At 36.0% G+C, this 21,952-nt stretch overlaps 1 protein-coding gene across 1 annotated transcript in view; it reads left to right on the top strand.

Moving 5' to 3' along the window:
- The first annotated feature begins 812 nt into the window (after positions 1-812).
- GC (GC vitamin D binding protein) overlaps positions 813-21,952 on the top strand; it is a 43,737-nt gene continuing 22,597 nt past the window's right edge. The window contains exons 1-6 of the mRNA XM_054486157.2: positions 813-943; positions 15,504-15,573; positions 16,477-16,609; positions 19,254-19,465; positions 20,980-21,112; positions 21,414-21,508. Coding sequence (XP_054342132.1) covers positions 886-943; positions 15,504-15,573; positions 16,477-16,609; positions 19,254-19,465; positions 20,980-21,112; positions 21,414-21,508 — 701 coding nt within the window. The 5' untranslated portion in view covers positions 813-885. The remainder of the gene's footprint in view (positions 944-15,503; positions 15,574-16,476; positions 16,610-19,253; positions 19,466-20,979; positions 21,113-21,413; positions 21,509-21,952) is intronic.

Genomic DNA, 21,952 nt, shown 5'->3' with positions numbered 1-21,952 from the left:
AATTTACTCAGTGCTCAGTTCACTCTTCTGTAAAATGAAGATGTTGGATTTCATGTCCTACAGGGCCTCTCTGAGCTCTCAAATTACGTGCCCATAAAATATACTAGTTAGTTTACTATTAGTAGGAGGAGCTTTAAAATCACTGTAGGGAGTCCAAGATTTGCCACTGACTTTTTATGATTGGCAGTGGTGAGCCATTTAACCTCTCCAGTTATTTGCCTCACTTCAAAGGTTATTTTTAATATATATGTCAGTGCTTCACAAAGTGCAATATAGCATAGAAATACAAAGTACTATGCCATCATCTAAAATAAGATTACTTCATAGCATCAGAATTATGGATTTAAAATATTATGCTGAATTGGCTTCTCACTCTTTTTCCCCTTTTACTTAGAACATCTGGTCTGCAATATTTTAAGATAATGCTTATTTGTAGTAGATTTAAACAAAGAGAGGAAGAGAGGTAAAGAGAGAGTTTCCAATTTTCCACTTACATATGAGAAAGGTGGGGTGTCCAAAGAAGACACATAGCCCTATACAGGGGGAGAAGGTGTCCATTACTAACATATTAAGTAAACTTCAGTGAGGAACAGCAGTGGAAAATAATCTATATACCTTGGCTCTTTTGCAGTTTGACAAAGTTAATGATTAAAATCTCCTAGATTTTCCACTACAGTATCCCCAGGGTGTCTATTTACCTTGATTGATATTATTTTATCTCTTTTGGGCCAAAGATAATAGCCCCTTGCTTCTATGTAGAGATTAATAATTGATTAATTCATAGTCAGGAGTCTTCGTAAAAAGGAAACCAATTACTTTTGGCTACCACTTTTACATGGTCACCTACAGGAGAGAGGAGGTGCTGCAAGACTTTCTGGTAGAAAAATGAAGAGGGTCCTGGTACTACTGCTTGCTGTGGCATTTGGACATGCTTTAGAGAGAGGTAAGATTTCTTTTGTTGTGACCATTTACAGGAATTCTTACTAGTTTAATTTTATATTATCACTTAAAAAATGAAATAAAAAGTAAGAAACAGAAGAACTGGTGAATATGATGGGGAGAGGGTTAAGGACCAGAGAGGCATTAATCAGAGCTCCATGATGCCATGTAATGTTGAATTGGAATTGACAAAAAAAATCAACACAAGAATCTTGTTAAAGAAAGTAAATGGAATGATATAATTTGTCAATTATCTCTCCCTCCTTTGTTGATAAGCAAGACCTAGAGGGAATGATTTAAAAGTAGACATTTGCTAATTGTTACAAGATAATGCAAATAAAGACTGTGATCCACCATTAAGCATTTATTCAGACTTCAAATATTTATTACCATTGAGAGTGTAATATACCATGCCAACGATGCATGACGTCAACTTAGAGATTTCTTTGATCCCCTTAGAGGAATCCTATACATGCAATATTTGAAAATGCATTGTATTTTTAAAAATATCTCTCACATAAAATGTTTCTATAGCTATGAAACACAACCACAAATAAGATAATTCAGTTATATTTTTCATTGAAATTATTCTTCAGATGGTGTATTCATCTTTGGGCAATGTTTAAAAATTTTTTTACATGATAAAGACTGAGATTATGTGAAGTATACAACTTTATGAATTCTACAGCTGGGAAACTTTTCATCATTAGCTTCAATTTACTTTTCTGGCTGATTCTTTAATGTTCACAAGGGACATCTGCATTTATCCTGCTTTGTAAAATTAAGGTTTTCATTTAGTGCTGTCAGTTAACAGCCTCACCTAATTCGTACACTATTATTCATAATAGTAATGTATTTTACCAGTGGAATAAAATGTGTGTTCCCAAGAATTATCAGTTATTAACTGTAACATGAATAACCTTACTCTTGACTTATTCTTCTTCTTACATTTACTTTTCCTTGATCTTACTTTCATCATTCAAATTATTTTAACTCGTCTTACCCATCAATTCTTAAGTAAGCTATGTGTCCTTAGGTAAGACTATAAAGTCTTTCCCAGACAGCATAGGGTATAAAAAAGCAACATAAATTGTGTCCCTTATAAGACCTCTGAATAGGCCATGTTCCAAGAAATCCCTTTAAGTCTTATTCTTTTGGCCAAGGATTTGCTGGGGCAGATCTGATCCTGAAAAATCTTACTGAAGCAGGTTCAGATTAGGATCTTCAAACACAGAAGGTCCAATAATGGCTAGGAATTGGAATTATATATGGAGGCCATAACCAGGAGCATGAATCACCATCTTAGACTGCTGACTCAATAGGTGTACATTGGCTTCACCTCAAAGAACGAAAGTGTCCTTTGGAGAATAACAGAGCATTCTGCAATCTCTATTTCAACATTCTCAGCAGTCCTCAGATTCTGATGAAATGGATACTAAAAACCTCCAGTCAGTCCCCTAGAAGATCTAAACTTCATTCTTATAACCCATGTGCCATATGCCAGATGATATCTTCAGACATACATAATACACTTGTAAGCATTAACATTCAATATTTGGGGGGAGTAGTCCTGATCTATCAATTCTCTATTCTCTAATACCTGATCATGACCCAAAGACCAAGTCAGCAGTTTACTTAGAAGCTAGCTGTGTTCTCTCCTGGCAGGAAGTTACAAAGTGTACAGATTAAGGGAGTTCTGAGAACTCTTATGTTCTGAGTAGCCTTGTATTGTGGGGGATTGGTTTGGATTGCAGTTTTCTCTGCCTGTTATAGTTCTAGAGAGCTGACCACCCACAGCACCTGTTTCAAAATATATTTCAAAATATATTTAAGCACCTGTTTCAAAATATATTACACTTAAGACTTACCTTGAAAAGAAGTTTCTGTGGCCAAACATATTTAAGAAATGAGCCATACTTTATCCCTTCTTGGTGGTTTCACAATCCATGCCTTTGTTGTCCTAAAGGTTCTGAGAAACACTACAGGAAAGAAATCTTAACTCAGAGTATCTAAACATATTGACCCTTTTCTACAATGTCTATACCTGTGGAACTGTTCTTTGGAAACCTTGGTTCTAAAATGGATACTGTTACAGATGAACCTTTACTGGACAGGTTCCAATTAAGCCAGCCCTCTCCTATCAAACAGCATTGGGAATCTTGTTCCCAAGCCACTGGGTACATCTTGGAGAAAAGAGCATACCAAATCTGCTAAATCTGGTTAGTGTCATAAGAAAATGTCCACTTTTGCTACCCTATGAGAAGCAACAAGGCAGTATTTCCCAGTTGCCTACAAGTAGCTTCTTCCCCTAGGACTGAAATGGATGAAATACTAATATACAACATACCTTTCCCTCTTCCCTTCCAAAGAAACCAAGTAACAAAGACCGGTGACACAGCTATAAAATTATTTTTTTTTAACTTGCAGATAGAAAAGTTACCTTAATGACCAGGAAACATTATAAAAATTGATTTTTAAAATTAAACTACACCAAAAAAATATCAGTTTTAAGTTACTCACTGTTAACAGAGCACTCAAAATATTTTTTGCATTTTTTTCTTTTCTTTTTTTCAAGTTTTCTTTTTTATTATTGTTATACTTTAAGTTCTAGGGAACATGTGCACAATGTGCAGGTTTGATACATATGTATATATGTGCCATGTTGGTTTGCTGACACCCATTAACTCATCATTTACATTAGGTATTTCTCCTAATGCTATCCCTCCCCCTGCTCCCCACCCCATGACAGGCCCCAGGCTATGATGTTCCCCACCCTGTGACCAAGTGTTCTCATTGTTCAATTCCCAACTATGAGTGAGAACATGTAGTGTTTGGTTTTCTGTCCTTGTGATAGTTTGCTCAGAATGATGGTTTCCAGCTTCATCCACGTCCCTGCAAAAGACATGAACTCATCCCTTTTTTATGGCTGCATAGTATTCCCTGGTGTATATGTGCCACATTTTCTTAATCCGGTCTATCATTGATGCACATTTGTCTTGGTTCCAAGTCTTTGCTATTGTGAATAGTGCCACAATAAACATACATGTGCATGTGTCTTTATAGTAGCATGATTTAAAATCCTTTGGGTATATACCCAGTAATGAGATGGCTGAGTCAAATGGTATTTCTAGTTCTAGATCCTTGAGGAATAGTCACACTGTCTTCCACAATGGTTGAACAAGTTTACACTCCAACCAACAGTGTAAAAGTGTTCCTGTGTCTCCACATCCTCTCCAGCATCTGTTGTTTCCTGACTTTTTAATCATCGCTATTCTAACTGGTGTGAGATGGTATCTCACTGTGGTTTTGATTTGCATTTCTCTGATGACCAGTGATGATGAGCATTTTTTCATGTGTCTGTTGGCTGCATAAATGTCTTCTTTTGAGAAGTGTCTGTTCATATCCTTTGCCCACTTTTTGATGGGGTTGTTTGCTTTTTTCTCATACATTTGTTTAAGTTCTTTGTAGGTTCTGGATATTAGCCCTTTGTCAGGTGGGTAGATTGCAAAAATTTTCTCCCATTCTGTAGGTTGCCTGTTCACTCTGATGGTAGTTTCTTTTGCCGTGCAGAAGCTCTTTAGTTTAATTAGATCCCATTTGTCAATTTTGGCTTTTGTTGCCATTGCTTTTGGTGTTTTAGTCATGAAGTCCTTGTCCATGCCTATGTCCTGAATGGTACTGCCTAGGTTTTCTTCTAGGGTTTTTATGGTTTTAGGTCTAACATTTAAGTCTTTAATCCATCTTGAATTAATTTTTGTATAAGGTGTAAGGAAGGGATCCAGTTTCAGCTTTCTACATATGGCTAGCCAGTTTTCCCAGCACCATTTATTAAATAGGGAATCCTTTCTCCATTTCTTGTTTTTGTCAGGTTTGTCAAAGATCAGCGGGTCGTGACACAGCTACAAAATTATTAAGGTAATCATGCCAACAGGAAATAAACCACTGCAGTTGATAAGAGCTGTTGGCAAAAACAGGTTTTTATTATGAACATTTTCCTTTTTGCTTTAAGCATTTCATTCACAGCATTTTTTTTTATTAAACATGATATAAAAGTGCAAGAAGAAAGTTCCCTTTGGGTTGGTTGGTGAGCTACACTTTTCCTTCTCTTCCTTCCCTGTCAAAACAGCCCTACACAACAGCTGAAGTCATACAGCTCTCATCATTGAGAGCAATGTTAACCTCCCTGAAAATCAATAGCAATGTTTCATCTTACTGATATCAGGTGCAATGCCACATATGCAGTAACCATTATGTAATATAAGGAGAAGTGTGCACACTCTGAAAAACACCACCAGCTTAATCTATTTAGGATAGGAGAAAATGAAGAAACCTCTAAAAGGAATTGATGATGCCCTTCCCCAAGATTTTTGGCCACCTAACTTCTTCATTCTACCCATTGTTTCTTCTCTCTCTCTCTCCTATTTTTCTCATTCATTCTGATCTGACCACACTGGCCTCCACATTATCTCATACTCTAAGTCCTTTGCACCCCAGGGCTTTGCATTAGTTCTTCTCTATTCCTAGAACATTGATTGTCCAGATATTCTCATAGCTCCTTTCCTCACCTTCTTCAGGCATCTACTCCAAGTCTATTTATAGAGGGGGCTTCCCTAGCCAACCTACCACAAATAACACCTACCAGTCCATTATCTTCTATCCCCTTATTTGGATTTATTTTTTCTTCTTAGCACCTAGTACCTTACCTTATCACTGGTTGTTCATTTGCTTATTGTAACAAATGTAGAATGTAAGCTTTGTGAAATTAAGAACTTTTGTTATTTCCTGTAATTCCCATTTATAGAACATTACTTGGCATTTAGTAGGTGTTCAAAAAATTATTGTGTAATATTACAAAATTGGGATTTTTGATATGTACATCTACCATCAGACTCAGATTCCTTAAAGATTGGTGGCTTTAGAGTTTTCTTTCATATGATGCCATGCTCCCAGGAGATAGCTGATGTGTCTGTGTGTGTTTGTGTGTGTGTGTGTGTGTGTGTGTAGATAGATATGTACATATATATATACTCATATGTATAACAATGATCACGAACTAACTGGATTTACCTAATAATAATAATAATAATAACTGACAGCAATATTCTGTTTCCTGAGGATACAATTATCTTCATTTTACAAATAAAACTGAGGAAGAACAGAGAGGATAAGCAACTTGCCAGCGGTCTCACTATTACCCAGGGTAGCAGGAATTCAAATCCAGGTGGTCTGTATCCAAAGCCTCTATCTTAAATCATGATAAAATACAGCCTCCTATGGATGTTTTCTTTGGCCCTCATGGTTTGGGCCAACGAAGTTTCTTTAAGTCTGTCTTTAAAGTCTCATTTAACTTGTCAACATTTTAAAACCTGGAGATTCCACATAAAAATCTAGATTTCTAGCTTATCTGGAAACACAGGAATGTGTGGTAATAAGGACCAAATTTTCACATGGCAATGATGAACTGGAGGTGAATTGTCACTCCTCCTTTTGGACTAAACCCTCAGTTTTCACCACTGGGCATTTAATGCTTTCTTCCCTTGGATCAAATGTAAGTTGTGTGGTTCCTAGATCCTATGAGCATTTGGGTTTGCTAACCTGGGTGTCATGGTAAAGTAGTAACTTGAGGTTTAACACTACCTAAAGAAAATAATATTAACAAATGATTGTATCTTTACATTTAAAATAGGCAAAATAATTAGTTACCAGCCATTTTTATTCTCTATAAATGAAATCATATACGAATTGTTTAAATATGTTTACATTTAACAAATTGTGTTTTTCATCCTAGAGAAGTGAAACTTACATAACTTTTTTTGAAAGCTGATTTAGAAAGATTTATTGGAATATACAAGGAGTGTTATGTAGTTATACATATCTTTCACATTCATATCTGCTGATGCAGCTGAATTCCTATGTGAGTTTTATTTTTTTTTTTTTATATAAACTTTAAGTTCTGGGATACACGTGCAGAACCTGCAGGTTTGTTACATAGGTATACATGTTCCATGGTGGTTTGCTCCACCCATCAACCCACCATCTACAGTAGGTGTTTCTCCTAATGCTATTCCTCCCCTAGCCCACAACCCCCCGACAGGCCCCAGTGTGTGACGTTCCCCTCCCTGTGTCCATGTGTTCTCACTGTTCAACTCCCATTTATGAGTGAAAATATTTTTATATGGAAATAACTGTGATATTGTCATCCATTAAAAAATACAATAGCAAGAGCACAGTCTTAGAATAACACATTTCAGTCTTCAAATTTTACTACACGAAAGTAAATTTGTTATTTTGATATTATCAGTTCTGCTGCAAATGTTAGGTAATAATTGGTTTTAAAATGAAAATACTTTTATTTGACAATTACATACTAGATTTTTAAAAATATACATAACAAAATACATGGTTGGATTGTTGACTAGGCTAACATTGAAGTGAGTGTTCCTTTTAAGTTTTCTTAGCAAATATGTCTAAGGAATTATATCCTGTGGCAATTGGAATGTAATATCTAGTATATATCCTGTAGAAAACATTGGCATTCCATTTTCCATCTACATGATACTGCAAAGCTCATTATTAATTTATTTGTTTAAAAGGCTCTCTTTAGCCTTACTAAGACAAATGAAGTGCTATAAAAGCGTTTAAAGCAATGTATATCACAATGGTTAACACAAAATAGCATTGAGTACTTGATAGTGAAATTTCCCATTTAAATTACAGTTCTTACAAGTGTCCAATAATAAGCCTTCAGTTTTATACTGGGATTTAATAAGAAAATTAGAAAATTATATTCCATTCATGAAAAAAAATCTTGCTAACACATCACTATAGCAGACAAGCACCATAAAACTCTTTTGGCCATACTAAAAATTAATATACAAATATCTACTTTTTACAATTTTAAAAACATAAATTACTAATCTTTGAAATAGAAATTTTCCTATACAAGATAATGCAATCTGTTGGACTTAAAATGCATTTAAATGACTCGGGGGATCTGTTTGACAAAAACATGTGTGATGACAGAGACATAAATAATGATACACGTCCAATATATCCTCTCCATTAGATTGCATAATTTGATTTCGGTTTATACAGCATAACTTCAGTAGTCATTAAGATGTGTATTTTGTTAGGAAACAGTGAAAGGAAATCACCCATGTACAGTGTTTTCTGGTTTAAAATGTACTGTTTTTTAATTGGCAAATTATAATTATATACATTTCTGGGGCACAATGGAATAGTTTGATATCTATATGTAATGGGGAATGATAAAATCATCAATGAACTCCTCTGCCATCTCACTGCTTATCATTTTTTCTGAGGCATTTGAAATTTACTCAAGTTATTTTGAAATATAAAATACATGATTAACTATAGTCACCCTGACGCAAAATAGATCTCAAAACATTCCTCCCATCTAACTGAAATTTTGCACTATTTTCCCAGCAGCTCCTCATTCCCTCCTTCCTCTTCTCCCTGCAGCCTCTAGTAACCATCATTTTACTCTTCTGTGAGTTTGACTTTTTCAGATTCCATATATGATATAATGTACTATTTTTCTTTCTGTACCTGGCTTATTTTACTTAACATAATGTTCTCCAAGATCACCCATGTTGTCACAAATGACAGAATTCCCTTCCTTCTCTTTTTAAGGCTGAATAGTATTCAACTGTGTAAATACATCACATTTTCTTTATCCATTAACCTGTTGATGGACACTTAGGTTGTTTCAGCATCTCAGTAGCTGTGAATAATGCTACAGTAAACATGGGAGGGCAGACATCCCTTCAACCTATTAACTTATATTTCTTTGGATATATACCCAGAAGTGGTATTGTTCAATCATACAGTAGTTCTATTTTTAGTTTCTTGAGAAACATCCATACTGTTTTCCATAATGTCTGTACTAATGTATATTTCCACCAACAGTGGAAAAGAGTTCCCTTTTCTCCACATTCTTGCCAATGCTTATCTTTCAATCTTTCTGGCAATAGCCACTCTAACAGGTGTGAGGTGATATCTCATTGTGGTTTTAATTTGCATCTCCTTAATGATTCCTGATGCTGAACATTTTTTATAAACCTGTTGGCCATTTGTATGTTTTCTTCTGAGAAATGTCTGTTTGGGTTCTTTGCTAATGTTTTAAATGGGTTATTGGTTTTCTTGTTATCGAGTTGTTTGTGTTCCTTACATATTTTGTATATTAACCTGTTATCAGATATGTGGTTTGCAAATATTTTCTCCCACTCTGTGGGTTGTCTCTTCACTTTGTTAATTTTTCCTTTGCTGTGCAGTAGCCTTTTAGTATGATGCAATCCCATTTGTCTATTTTTGCTTTTGTTGCCTGTGATTTCAGGGTCATGTCCAAAAAACTCATTGCCTAGACCAACATCATAGAGCTTTTCCCCTATGTTTTCTTGTATTAGTTTAACAGCTTCAGGTCTTACATTTAAGCCTTTAATCCATTTTGAGTTGATGTTTTCTCAAGTTTTAATTGAGATAGATCATACATGGCTAGCCAGGGAGGCAGAATCACCACCACTTACTGTTTATATCACCTTATCAAAGGAGTGTCATGTGGAACTATGACTGTGCCATCCCTTGTTGAATGATACTTTCTTCAGATTTTATAATACTTGCTTAATGAAGTGACTTTTATGCGAATGTCCAGAATTGTGCCAGGCATCCAGGACCTGAAAATTTAGACATGATCTTTGCCCTGAAAGAACTTTCATGGAAAATAAAGACAATTTTGCTTAAAGGAAATATTAGTATATGCCTCCTTTATAAGATCTATTAGCAAACGTCTAGTGAGTATTACTTCAAGTCTCTGTCACTACTAAGACCAAAGCGCCTGAGTCTTTTGACCAATCTGCTTACCTTTCTATTTTCCTGTGCCAAACCCTGCAAGCTTTTTTATTTTAAAAAAAAAAAAGGGGCCGGGGAGAAGATGAAGAATAAGAATGACTTATTTCCAGGACTGATAGTCAAAGATAAAGATTTTTAGACAGGCATGAATAATAATGAATCTTTCGATACCATAAAAAGAATATCACTAAATTTCAATAGAGTAATTCTCTAACTCATGGACAAAATATGCTCAAAAAGTTATATGTTATTTAGAAGTTAAAGTACAATTTTTCATAGAACTAATTTAAATACGAGATGAAGTTCTTAAAATGATGCATAAAAATAGGTAGTAAACACGGGATGTAAACTGTGAGAACCACAAACCTCATAAAATTTTTGTGAAGATTAAAGCAGGTAATACACATCAAATATTTAGAACAGTACCACCAAATTGTTGGCACTCAAATTTTAATTGTTATCATGATATTATTATTATTTATACTTATATTGCTGTAGAACCTAAGTGCTTCAGTGTATTCTAAGCTTCCAAATTAAATGCAGGGGATATCACCTTTACCCATCCCAAAAGTGGAAGAGGCAAACCTCCTCCTCTATCTTTACCCCTACAAAAGCAATTACAGATGAGGAGGTAACCAACCCACAAAAGGAAAGAGAGGTGGGATGAGATGCATGGAGGAAAAATGCTTCCTCTAGGACTTTGGTAAGTGTCACAAAGGACAGGCTACCACCCGAGGTGAACCCAAGGACATTAGTTTGAGTGAGTCTGTGATGCTGTCTCCTATTGCAGTTGCAGTTTCTGAGTAATTAACCCATTGACTATATATCTTTTGCTGTTTTCGTTTGTGTTTGAATTTTCAAAGTCTGAAAGGACGCTCAATTTGTTGCACTGATATCATCCTAAGAGGTACAGTTAACTTCTAGATTAGTTTATCTATAGATGTCATGTGGGTCTCTGGGTTTAGTATTAAAAGGGTTGAATTTCTTTTCATTGACTCAAGCTCAAACTTTTTCATTGGCAATATTTTTAGTGATATAGAAATCTCTTATAACCAGATCAGCTTCCTAAACCAGCTCAATAATGTTTACTATTTAAGTCAATTCACTACTGTGAAATCAACAATATCATGCCTGACTAGTTTGAATAAACACTGCAAACCATATTCTTAAAAGATAAATTTATTTTAAAAAATACTAACAAATATACTGAGCTTTTCTGACATGGATGAGTCTGTCAGTGCAGAATAGAAATAAAAATGCCAAAGAAATGAAATTGTGAAAATATAAAATGCCCAACAGAGCTGTTAAAGCCCATGATTCTCCAGAACACAATAGGAAAACAGTAACTTGAGATAGTTCCTAGCATCCTGTATGAGCACTTATTTATGTCAATGATATTTAGGATCCATTAATGTTCTTGGTATACGAATAACTGCTCTAGGGAGCCAAATTAGGTTTTAGTGAAAGACTAGTAATAGTGAAGGCATCCAAATACCTACTTTAATAAACTTTGTAACAAAACAGTATCTTATTAGCTACCCCCATTACAACGAAAGTTACATGAGGGCAAGGATGTGTCTATTTTAGGCTCCATTGTATGTTCAAATTCAATACTGAACCCAATGCCTGGCACAAAGTAAGCCTCAAAAAATATCTGTTACGTGTATGAATGAATATTGCCAACTCTGTTGGCAGAGGTAAGGTGACTGAAGCAGCAAAGATTTCCTGAAAATAAATCACACTGGCTTTCAAAAGTTCAGAATTAAACAAGACTTACCAGAATGTTTCACAATATAGATAAAAAGTGGAACATGCTATCGCAGAAAGCAAAAATTCTGTTAGGGAAATTTGTAAACACTTAGTACTGTGGGGGGTCACTTCATGTGAAAGTGATTTCATCAGAGTCACTAAGATTATGCCAATATTTACTAGGGCCATATCAAAGTCCAAATCACCTTCTTTATAACCAAATGGTACATTTGAAAACAGAGCATATAATTTTACAGTTCATTTGAGACAGGATTTAACTATATGAATTGGAGTGAGCTCAACTGGTTTTACACCAAAAACATTTATTAAGCAGTATTCCACAGAATGGGGAATCAATTAGTAATAATCACATTGCAAATTAACTTTAGTATTTATTTGCTGTATTTGAAAATTGAGACAATGATTGACATACATTGGCTTTGTCTTGTAAGCTAGATATCTTCTCTTCGGGCAAATGAATTTATAAAATTATTTTATCAGAAGTACATTTTGGGTAGCTCACCTGAAAGATCATGGTGCAACAGCTTCCTCTACAGGTTATTTTTATATTTTAATTCTGAGCTTTCTCAATATTCCTGTTGAGCTTCCTCCCTTGCTTCCTGTTATGCCCAAGGCTGAATGTTCCAGCAAAAATAGTTTCAAAACCACTTTAAGCCTTATTCAGTCCATCTAGTTTCCCACTTTTCTCTCATCAGTTCGCATTCTAACTAAAGCAGTATATAATGCCCATGAATTCTAAAGTGCTGTGTGCAAACACAAATAGTTAATTAAATTCAAACTATTTAATGGCATAGCATGCAGTGCCCAGTTATACTACCTTCACATGCACACTCACATTGCCATCATATATGAAATGAAACTTTACATTTTTAGTGAAATGAGAAATCAGAATCTGGAAGGTTAGAAACAAAATATTTCTCAAAATGCTCATTGGGGGTACCCCATCTGAGTACAGGATTTCACTTTGCATGTTATTGAATGGTCACAAGAGAAGTACTAATAAAAATAACCTCTTCCATTTTGTAGGGGGGAATTTAAACAAACTTACCTCCTATTTATTATAAGGAAAAGAAGTTCTTATTAGGGCTATTTTGTGTATGTCTTAAAATACAGTAAGCCTTGGGAAAAAATATTCCTTATAATCTCTCGCTATTTTTAAAAGAGACTAGATTATAATCCCCAGCAAGAGATCTTATAGATGATGAGGATACATTGTACTAAATTCAGGGATCTTTACAATATATGGTTATTTAAATCTATTTTGATATTTACAATGATAAAACAAACTCACCTCTTCAAAAGGCTGCTTTCATTTCAGTTATAAAATAGACACAGTTGGAATAAAGATTTCTTACTAGAATCTACTGCCATATAACTGCCAGCCATTTCTCCTAGCTCTGCTTTAGGAGCAAACTAAAACAACTCTTGACATCGTAAGTACAGCTCATCACCACATGAGGACAATTCTAGCCCTAATTATTCTTCTCTGTGTTCTAGTCTTCAATTCCATAAAATACCATTAATGATTAATGAAAGTTTTCTGCCTTGCTTAACCTTTTGAACATGTCACAATATCCAGCCTTGTAAACTAATCAATACATTTCAGAAAATGTACGAGATGTAAAGGTTCTCAGACATAACAGAGGTTTGTTGCAAGTGGCTTTTTTGGTTCCACTGACAATTAGCTTTATCAACTCTACTGCCTTGTCCTAGTTGCCAGAATAACATCAGATTCAGGATTCAGGTATGTGGGTTCTTTTCCACCTTCTGTGTGGTTTTGAGGGTGTTTGAGTAGGTCTCTTGTTAAAAAGTGCTGCTGAAGAATGTCTTTTTCTCACAATTATCAAATCTGACTTTTCTCACCTCAAAAATATTTTGGGGGGTATCCATCCAAAAAAGTACATGCTGTGACTGCTTCCTCTACAGGCAATCTGACATTAAACAGGTGACATTAATCTGATGAGTCCTAAAGAGAATATTTTAAAAAAAAAGAATACAACCCTTTCAAGACTGTATCTAATCACCACCACCTCCACTGCAAGCCATCAAATAGAAATTTCCACCCAGGCATATGTTTACACTGTCTTCCATAAAATTGTAACTGTTAGAGAGGAGAGGAAATCTTTGGGATTAAAGCCTGACAGCAGTTACCATCATATCACCTGAGATGACTTTCCTAACCTTTAAAGTGAGAAGGATAAACCACTAAAAGTTAAAGCCACTTAAAACAGAGTAGGCAATTTATATACTTCCTACATCTTTTTCCGAAGATATAACATCACAGGAGGGAAATTTCCTGGGCTTATTTGCATAATGATGAGTCAGGTTAGGAGAACACTGACTGACTTTGATGTGTCCGCCCTATTACATATGTGATAGACATGTTAAACAAGAGGGTCTCATGATTAGTAACTAGCTCTTCCCTGTAGCGTGAATGAACTCAAGAGCAGGTACTGTGATTTTTCTGTTTTTTCTCAAATACCAATGTCATTTCATCATGAGAATGGCTAGTTACATTTAATAGTCAAAAATATTTTCATTCATTGAAAGTTGAAGCTACTCCCCCATTCAGGCCTGTTTCAGTTCTGTTGCCTATGGTGGGAAAGGGAGACACAGATACCTGCCTCTTGCCTCCTTTGCCTATTCTCTTTTCCTCCTTCCTCTTACTCTCTAGGCTGCTTCTAGCTCCTCCACGGCTAACACAGGAAAGGAGATGCTAGTAAGAGAGATAGCAGCAGGAAAAACTCAACTCAATGGACAAAAAATTCAATGGGCAGCATGGTGAGCCAAGGTTGTCTCCTCTGGTTACCAAGATGTGCAAAGCTGCTGTTTTCTCTTACTGTGTTCTTCGGTGATCCCTCTCCCTTGTTATTCCTGGAGATCTCTCATATGCGGCTGACACCTCAAGACTCCCCTCTGGGCCCCTGGTTTTCAAATTGCCTACCTCCACACAGAGACCCAACTGTTGGCAGTCCACTGCTCTGTAGATAGCGCTTTGTTGGGGGTAGAGCTGGGACTGGGGGAAATATATTTAAGACAACTCCTGGCCAGCTCACTGTCTTGCTTGAGCTACATCAGGTCTGCAGGTCACATGACAGCTTCCCACCCAGTCCTCTGCTTTGTTTTCCAGGCCACTTAGCAAGCCCATTACCCTCTAGATTTCTCCAGCCTGAATCAGACACCTGTCCATTACACCCCAAACTCCAAGAGCTCCCTGTCAAGCACTGAGTGGTTTCTTGAAGCCCTCGTCACTATATGAAAGTGAAAGGAAACACTTCCCACCATTCCCCAGACTCACCACACTTTGTCTAAAATATTCTTTGCCTGATTTCCACCTTGTCCCCAGCTGAATTCCTAGCCTTCTGTTAGACAGCCAGGAGCCGAGTAGCCGAGCATGGGTGGCAGCACTAACTCTCCTGTACCTCTTTTAAAGTCCTGCATTAGTGGCGCCAGCCCCTCACCTTGGAGTGGAGACAGTCTCCAATTATTTGTTGTTCTGTTTTTCTTTTCAGGCCTTAGGTAAAACTGAGACAATAAAAGAAGGAAGGGAGGAAGCAGGGTGGGAAGGAAGGAGGGAAGGAGAAAAATTCTTATTTGGGTATCATTATAAAGATAGGACCTAACAGTTGCCATATCAATAGCTTCTGACTCACTAGTTGACATGTATCATTTGAGTCACCTACGTTCAGTATTAGTTTACTCTCCTTTTGTTCTGCTGGTGACTAAAATATAACAGAATGTCATAAAATTGTGGCCTGTTATGACAGAAGAGCTAGAAAGGCCCCCAAAATATGAAATTGCATATAGACGTTGAGAAAATATGACTTTCATTGTAGGCCATGTGGAAGATCACTTTATACATGTACATGTAACATAATATTCGTCAAAAGGGGACACATACAAATTTTTCTATTTCTGCCTCCTAGGCCGGGATTATGAAAAGAATAAAGTCTGCAAGGAATTCTCCCATCTGGGAAAGGAGGACTTCACATCTCTGTAAGTGTGCAGTAGCCAGTCACTCTCTTGGTGATTTGATCTTGAACAAAACTGAGTGTGAGGTAACTTTGACTCAGCATGGAGGTTAATCCTTAATCCTTGCCAAGAGTAAGAGGACAGAGCCCCAGGCCCAAGGCAGGCACAGGAGTCAAGCAAATTAAGGACATCCAGAGATTCCAGATGACCTCTGGTTACCACAGTCTAAGAATTTGTCACCAGTAAGTTTATGAATGACTTCAAAGATAATACGTAAAGCATAGCTTTCTAAGGTCATTAAAATGCAATTGTACATTCTAGGAATCTGGGAAACCAAGGCAATGAGGTACAGAGCAAGTACATTTGGGGAGGCTTAAGGAGGACAACACCAGACTGGTTTGATGGAAGCCCTAAGTTCAATTTCTACTGCTTTCCAAGATAAATTTGCCTAGAACAAAAACTGCTTTTTAAATTAAACCTCATTTTTTTCATTAGCCACATAAAGAAGTAAATGTGTATAATATTTCATTTAAACATTGAACAGGTTTCATATTTTAATGTGCCAAAATGTAAAAAGAAAGTTTCAGTTCTGGCTGGGCACGGTGGTTCATGCCTGTAATCCCAGCACTTTGGGAGGACAAGGAGGGTGGATCACGAAGTCCAAAGATCTAGACCATCCTGGCCAACATGATGAAACCCTGTCTCTACTAAAAATACAAAAATTAGCCGGGCGTAGTGGTGCGCACCTGTAGTCCCAGCTACTCGGGAGGCTGAGGCAGGAGAATTGCTTGAACCTGGGAGGCGGAGAGTGCAGTGAGCTGAGATCACACCACTGCACTCCAGCCTGGGCGACAGAGCAAGACTCCGTCTCAAAAAAAAAAAAAAACTTCCAGTTCTAATTGATATATTGTCTTATTTTCCCCTCAGGTCACTAGTCCTGTACAGTAGAAAATTTCCCAGTGGCACGTTTGAACAGGTCAGCCAACTTGTGAAGGAAGTTGTCTCCTTGACCGAAGCCTGCTGTGTGGAAGGGGCTGACCCTGACTGCTATGACACCAGGGTAGGTTTCTGTGGCTGGCCGTCTCTGTGGCAGCTCAGAGAAGGAAGCCAAAATAGGCCTTTATACCATGTGTTGAAAAAATTTTAGACAGCAACTCCATTTACTCCTAGTTTGGGGGAAATATGAAGCCTGTTGTCTTTACAGCCTGGTTTATTCTAACATAATGAGTCAATATTACCCATTATTCCTACAAGGTTCAAATGAGAAAACTGGATCATAGAGTAATTTAGTGATTTATTAAATATACATTGCTAGCAAGAAGCCATTATAAAATATAAATCCAGATATGACTCTAAAACCTAAGTTTTTATCACCTTACATTTGATCTTCTCAAATATCAGCCCATGGATCATTATTCTAAGTGAAGTAACTCAGGAATGAAAACCCAAATATCATATGTTCTCACTCATAAGTGGGAGCTAAGCTATGAGGATTTAAAGGCATAAGAAGGATACAATGGACTTTGGGAACTTGGAGAGAAGGGTGAAGGGGGTGAGGGATAAAAAACTATACATTAGGTACACTGTACATGGCTCCGGTGATAGGTACACCAGAATCTCAGAAATCACCCCTAAAGAACTTAGCCATGTAACCAAAAACAAAACAGTTTTGTTCCCCCAAAACTATTGAAATTAAATATATATGTATATATACATTTTATATATTATATAATTATATATATATATATATATATATATAAGCTCATGAACCTCTTGAAAGAATCCTAAAACATTATGTATAGCTTAAAAACCTGATCATAGCTTTATCCTCTTTTATCATCATGCCATGACTGGTACCAAGTGCTCCAGAATAATTTAGTGTTGGTTTCAAATTTGGGAGAAGGATTCAAAAGTTGCCCTGTATGCACATAACTAAATTCTAGGTTTCTCCCCTATAGCACTTATGCAAAAATTAAAATGCTGAAATGACATGTTCAGACAGTAGCTGAAAAGGGTTAAATCTAAGGAGTTTCAGCAATTTATTAATGCAGTCATCAGGCCTGATGCAAATGACATTTAGATGCATTTTGATAAAGGCTTTTACAGACAGATTTGTCTCACTGTTCAAGCCTTCAGCAGATATCATACAGAAACAATGCTCCAAAGATCTGATTAGAATAGATTCTACACAATGAATATTCTTACCCATTAATTGCTTTACCTGTCCCTTATCTATTTTTTCAGAATTTTATAATCGTTTTCTTCCACCAAGTTCATAAATATATTTTATTTCAACCTGAACTCTGTACCACCTTAAAATAAGAAAGCATCAAATCATCAACATAACAGAGCACATTTTTATTTTATTTCATATATTTGCTAATACATCCCTTGATCAGAGACATGATCTGTCTCTACAATCCTGGAGCATAAGAAAACAGATATGACACTGATATTTTTTGCATGATATATTTCTCTTTCTCCTGCTTGTTCAAAACATCTTTGAAAAGTGTTCTGACATTTTGTCAACTTTTTTTACTTGAAAGAAGATAACTTTAAAAAGGCAAAAAGAAGGGTTGCCAGGGAAATGAATGGAAAGGAAAAAGATGGACTTGAAAAGAGAGATAAGATGAAAAAGAGTCTAATTTTTAAGTTCTCCGAATCTGATGAAAGGATGGTATGGAAGACTGTGAGAAGTTAGTTTACATAAGTAATTCATCACGTTGCCATTCTTCACTGGTAGAAAAGATTTTTAGAAATTTTACCTTAAAAAGATGACTAACTTGTAAATTAAGTATAAGAACGTCAAAGTACTGTTTCCCATATAAATCCCAAAGTAATTTTTTCCATGATGACTATTTCTATTCTTTTTTCCTCTATGGTGACTCTATTTTAGATTTTAATTTCAAATATGAAATTTTTCCAAAAAGAACATTTTGATGCTACGATTGTTTTTGATGGTGCTTAGTCTGCTCACAGGTATCAGTGTATCATTGTTGAAGCAGTAAATGCAGGCACATCAGTGGTTTTCAACCTACACTGCACCTGCATATAAATCTTGGAGCTTGGGAAAAACAGATTTTCAGGCCCTATTTTTGACCTACTGAAACAGAATTTGTGTGTTGTGCAACCAAAGCGTTTTTTATTTTATGCACTCTATGAGTAATTCTGATGCAAAAGCAGGTTCAAGAATCGTTAGGTAAGAGAATGCAAACAATGTAGAAAGTTAAAGGAACCAGCAACCAAGAGTCTACTCATTTCACAAAGGGAGGGAAGGAGAGCTCATTTAATAAACAGAGGGAGGTCCTCCTCACTCTTATTGGGGCATTTGCAGCAGAAAGCAGGTGGGAGATGATGACAGAATCACCAGTGGAGCTTTTTCAAATGACCCTCTCATCCTCAGAGATGTTAATATCCCCATGGAGGAACACTAGGCTAGAGAATACAATTCTAATGGCTCTAATCAGATAAACACTGTCCATTTGTTATTCGAAGTTCTATTTTTGTTCTACTCTGAGGAGTCATACTTGCCGATAATCATACAACTTGTCATGTTAAAAAATCACCTCATGGAGCCCTTGGCATGAATACATAGTTATAAATGAGAATTTTCTAATTATAGGCTAAGATATTATATTAAATGGAGGTCTAAGAGCCTGGAAATTTACATATATATATGAGTTTCCTTTTTCCTTCTCCTCCAGACCTCAGCACTGTCTGCCAAGTCCTGTGAAAGTAACTCTCCATTCCCCGTTCACCCAGGCACTGCTGAGTGCTGCACCAAAGAGGGCCTGGAACGAAAGCTCTGCATGGCTGCTCTGAAGCACCAGCCACAGGAATTCCCTACCTACGTGGAACCCACAAATGATGAAATCTGTGAGGCGTTCAGGAAAGATCCAAAGGAATATGCTAATCAGTGAGTGCTTTCATCATAAATAGAACTTTAGGACCTAAGTATCAGAAATGACTCTAATCTAACCCCCTACTCTGTGGAAACACCTCTTCTACAGCAACCTGAACAAATTCTGGTAACTTGACTGTCATCCGAGACAGCCCATCTTCCCTTTGGTGCTGAGTTTTGTGATTGCCCTTCTCAGAGATAAAATCAATTTTCCCAAACTCTTACTAACCCTAATCCTATTATCTGAACCAGAATCACTTGAGTATCCTGTCCACATGATATATTTTCAAATATTTCATAGCCCCTGTGGTGATTTCCCTGATGCTAAGGATCATTGCGTATGTCATATGTTAGAAGCAATTTTATTGCTGTACACGTTTTAAATACTTAATTTCCAGTAAAGCATAAAAAATAAACAGCTTCTCTCTTCACTCCTATACATCCCAGAAACATGTGACGTGTACGTGTAAATATGACACATCTACTACATCAAGTAAACACGCAACTTTGAAATTTTTATTGTTTAACATGCATAAGGGGCCAGATTATACACTGATTCTTTATGTTAGTCTTGGAAGGTCACAAAAATGAACAAAACTGGGGGAAAATACATTTATTAAAGTAAGAAATAAATACATATTCAAAAACCAGAAGCAATGTCATTCAAAGTGGTCACAAATTGTAAAAATTAGTAGGATTGCTCATTCCTGTCAATTTTCAAAGAGGATTTTGCCCAGAATTTCAGTCCCTTTTAGATCCATAAGGATATCTATTCCCAGAAATAGAAATTATTTCTTCCAAAAAATAAGTAATCTACACATAATAATTATCTAAAATAATAAACTGAGATAGATAAGGAAAAATTAATCTAGCAATTACATTCATTTTAATTAATTCAATTAGCAGTTTAATTAACAAGCAGATACCATGGGTGATGCACCTGACTAGACATTAAGTGAATAAAGGGACAAATGGCCCCTCCTCTCACACAAACCACATAGAAATTTGTAAATCTATTTTTAATGAATATACTGATTAATAGTGGCCAGTATTATAACCTTTTCTCTAAATTCTTAGTGTTTTTTAGATATTAAAACTATAAATTAATGTAACATATATCCTTTCTCCATCAAAATACTTACTAAAAAGTAGGTTTTGGGGGCCAAGCATGGTGGCTCACATCTGTAATCCTAGCACTTTGAGAGGCTGAGGTGGGAGGATCACTTGAGCCCAGGAGTTCGAGACCAACCTAGGCCAATTAGTGAGACCTAATTTCTACAAGAAATTAAAAAATTAGATGAGCATGGTGGCATGCACCTGTAGTCCCAGCTACTCAGGAAGCTGAAGCAGGAGGATCACTTGAGTGACCTCAGGTGGTTGAAGCTGACCCCAGGAGGTTGAGACTGCAGTGAGCTATGATTATACCATGTACTCCAGCCTAGATGACAGGGCAAGACACTGTTTCAAATAAAAAAGTAGATTTTGTTTATTCACAAATTTTTTGACCAATTCTATTTTTTCCTCCACAGATTTATGTGGGAATATTCCACTAATTATGGACAAGCTCCTCTGTCACTTTTAGTCAGTTACACCAAGAGTTATCTTTCTATGGTAGGGTCCTGCTGTACCTCTGCAAGCCCAACTGTATGCTTTTTGAAAGAGGTATGTCCCATTTTACTTATTATATGTTTACGTTTTTTTCTTCTAATAGCATTCCTTTTAGATAATGGTAGAAATTGAGATTTTGCAATCAGTAAAAGTTTCTAAAATGCCTCCCTTGCATCTTCTTAATTGGAAAATAAATGTAATACCTCTGGAAAAGTAATATCAATAAGTTCCTTTCACCAGTGTTCAGTTTCCTATTCATTAAAAAATCATGAAATTAATAGTCCCTATTTTTGCCATTTATACAGTATTCAATGAATCTTGACCATCTAATGAGATTCTTTCACTTGTTTTCTAGAGACTCCAGCTTAAACATTTATCACTTCTCACCACTCTGTCAAATAGAGTCTGCTCACAATATGCTGCTTATGGGGAGAAGAAATCAAGGCTCAGGTAAAGATTAAGTGCTATTGTCATATTTAGATGTTTGGTTCTGCACTGTCTATCCATAATATTAGGGTTTTGAAAGATATAAAATAGACTTTTCAGCTTCAATAATCTTCAAAAATCTGGCCAAATTCTTGTTTTCTTTTCTCTATACAGATTATGAAAAACAAGGAAAAATTTTATGTCATAAAACATGAGATTTGCTTTTAATCAATCTTTTCCATATAGTTGACCACTAGAAAATATTTTTTCAGTGTTCATATTAGCATATGTTACACAAAAAAGCAAAACAAAAACAAAAACAAGCAAAAAAACCACAACCTTTTTGTTTATTACCTATTACTTGCTTTGCCCAATTTTTCTTGGAATGAGACATCTGAATTCTTACTTGTTGTATGAAGACTTGTGCTATACAGTATATATCTCTTGCCCTTCATTAATTTATTCTCA

The sequence above is a fragment of the Pongo pygmaeus genome, chromosome 3 (assembly GCF_028885625.2).
Source record: "Pongo pygmaeus isolate AG05252 chromosome 3, NHGRI_mPonPyg2-v2.0_pri, whole genome shotgun sequence".
Taxonomy (NCBI): Eukaryota; Metazoa; Chordata; class Mammalia; order Primates; family Hominidae; genus Pongo; species Pongo pygmaeus.
This window is presented reverse-complemented; position numbering and strand designations above follow the sequence as displayed.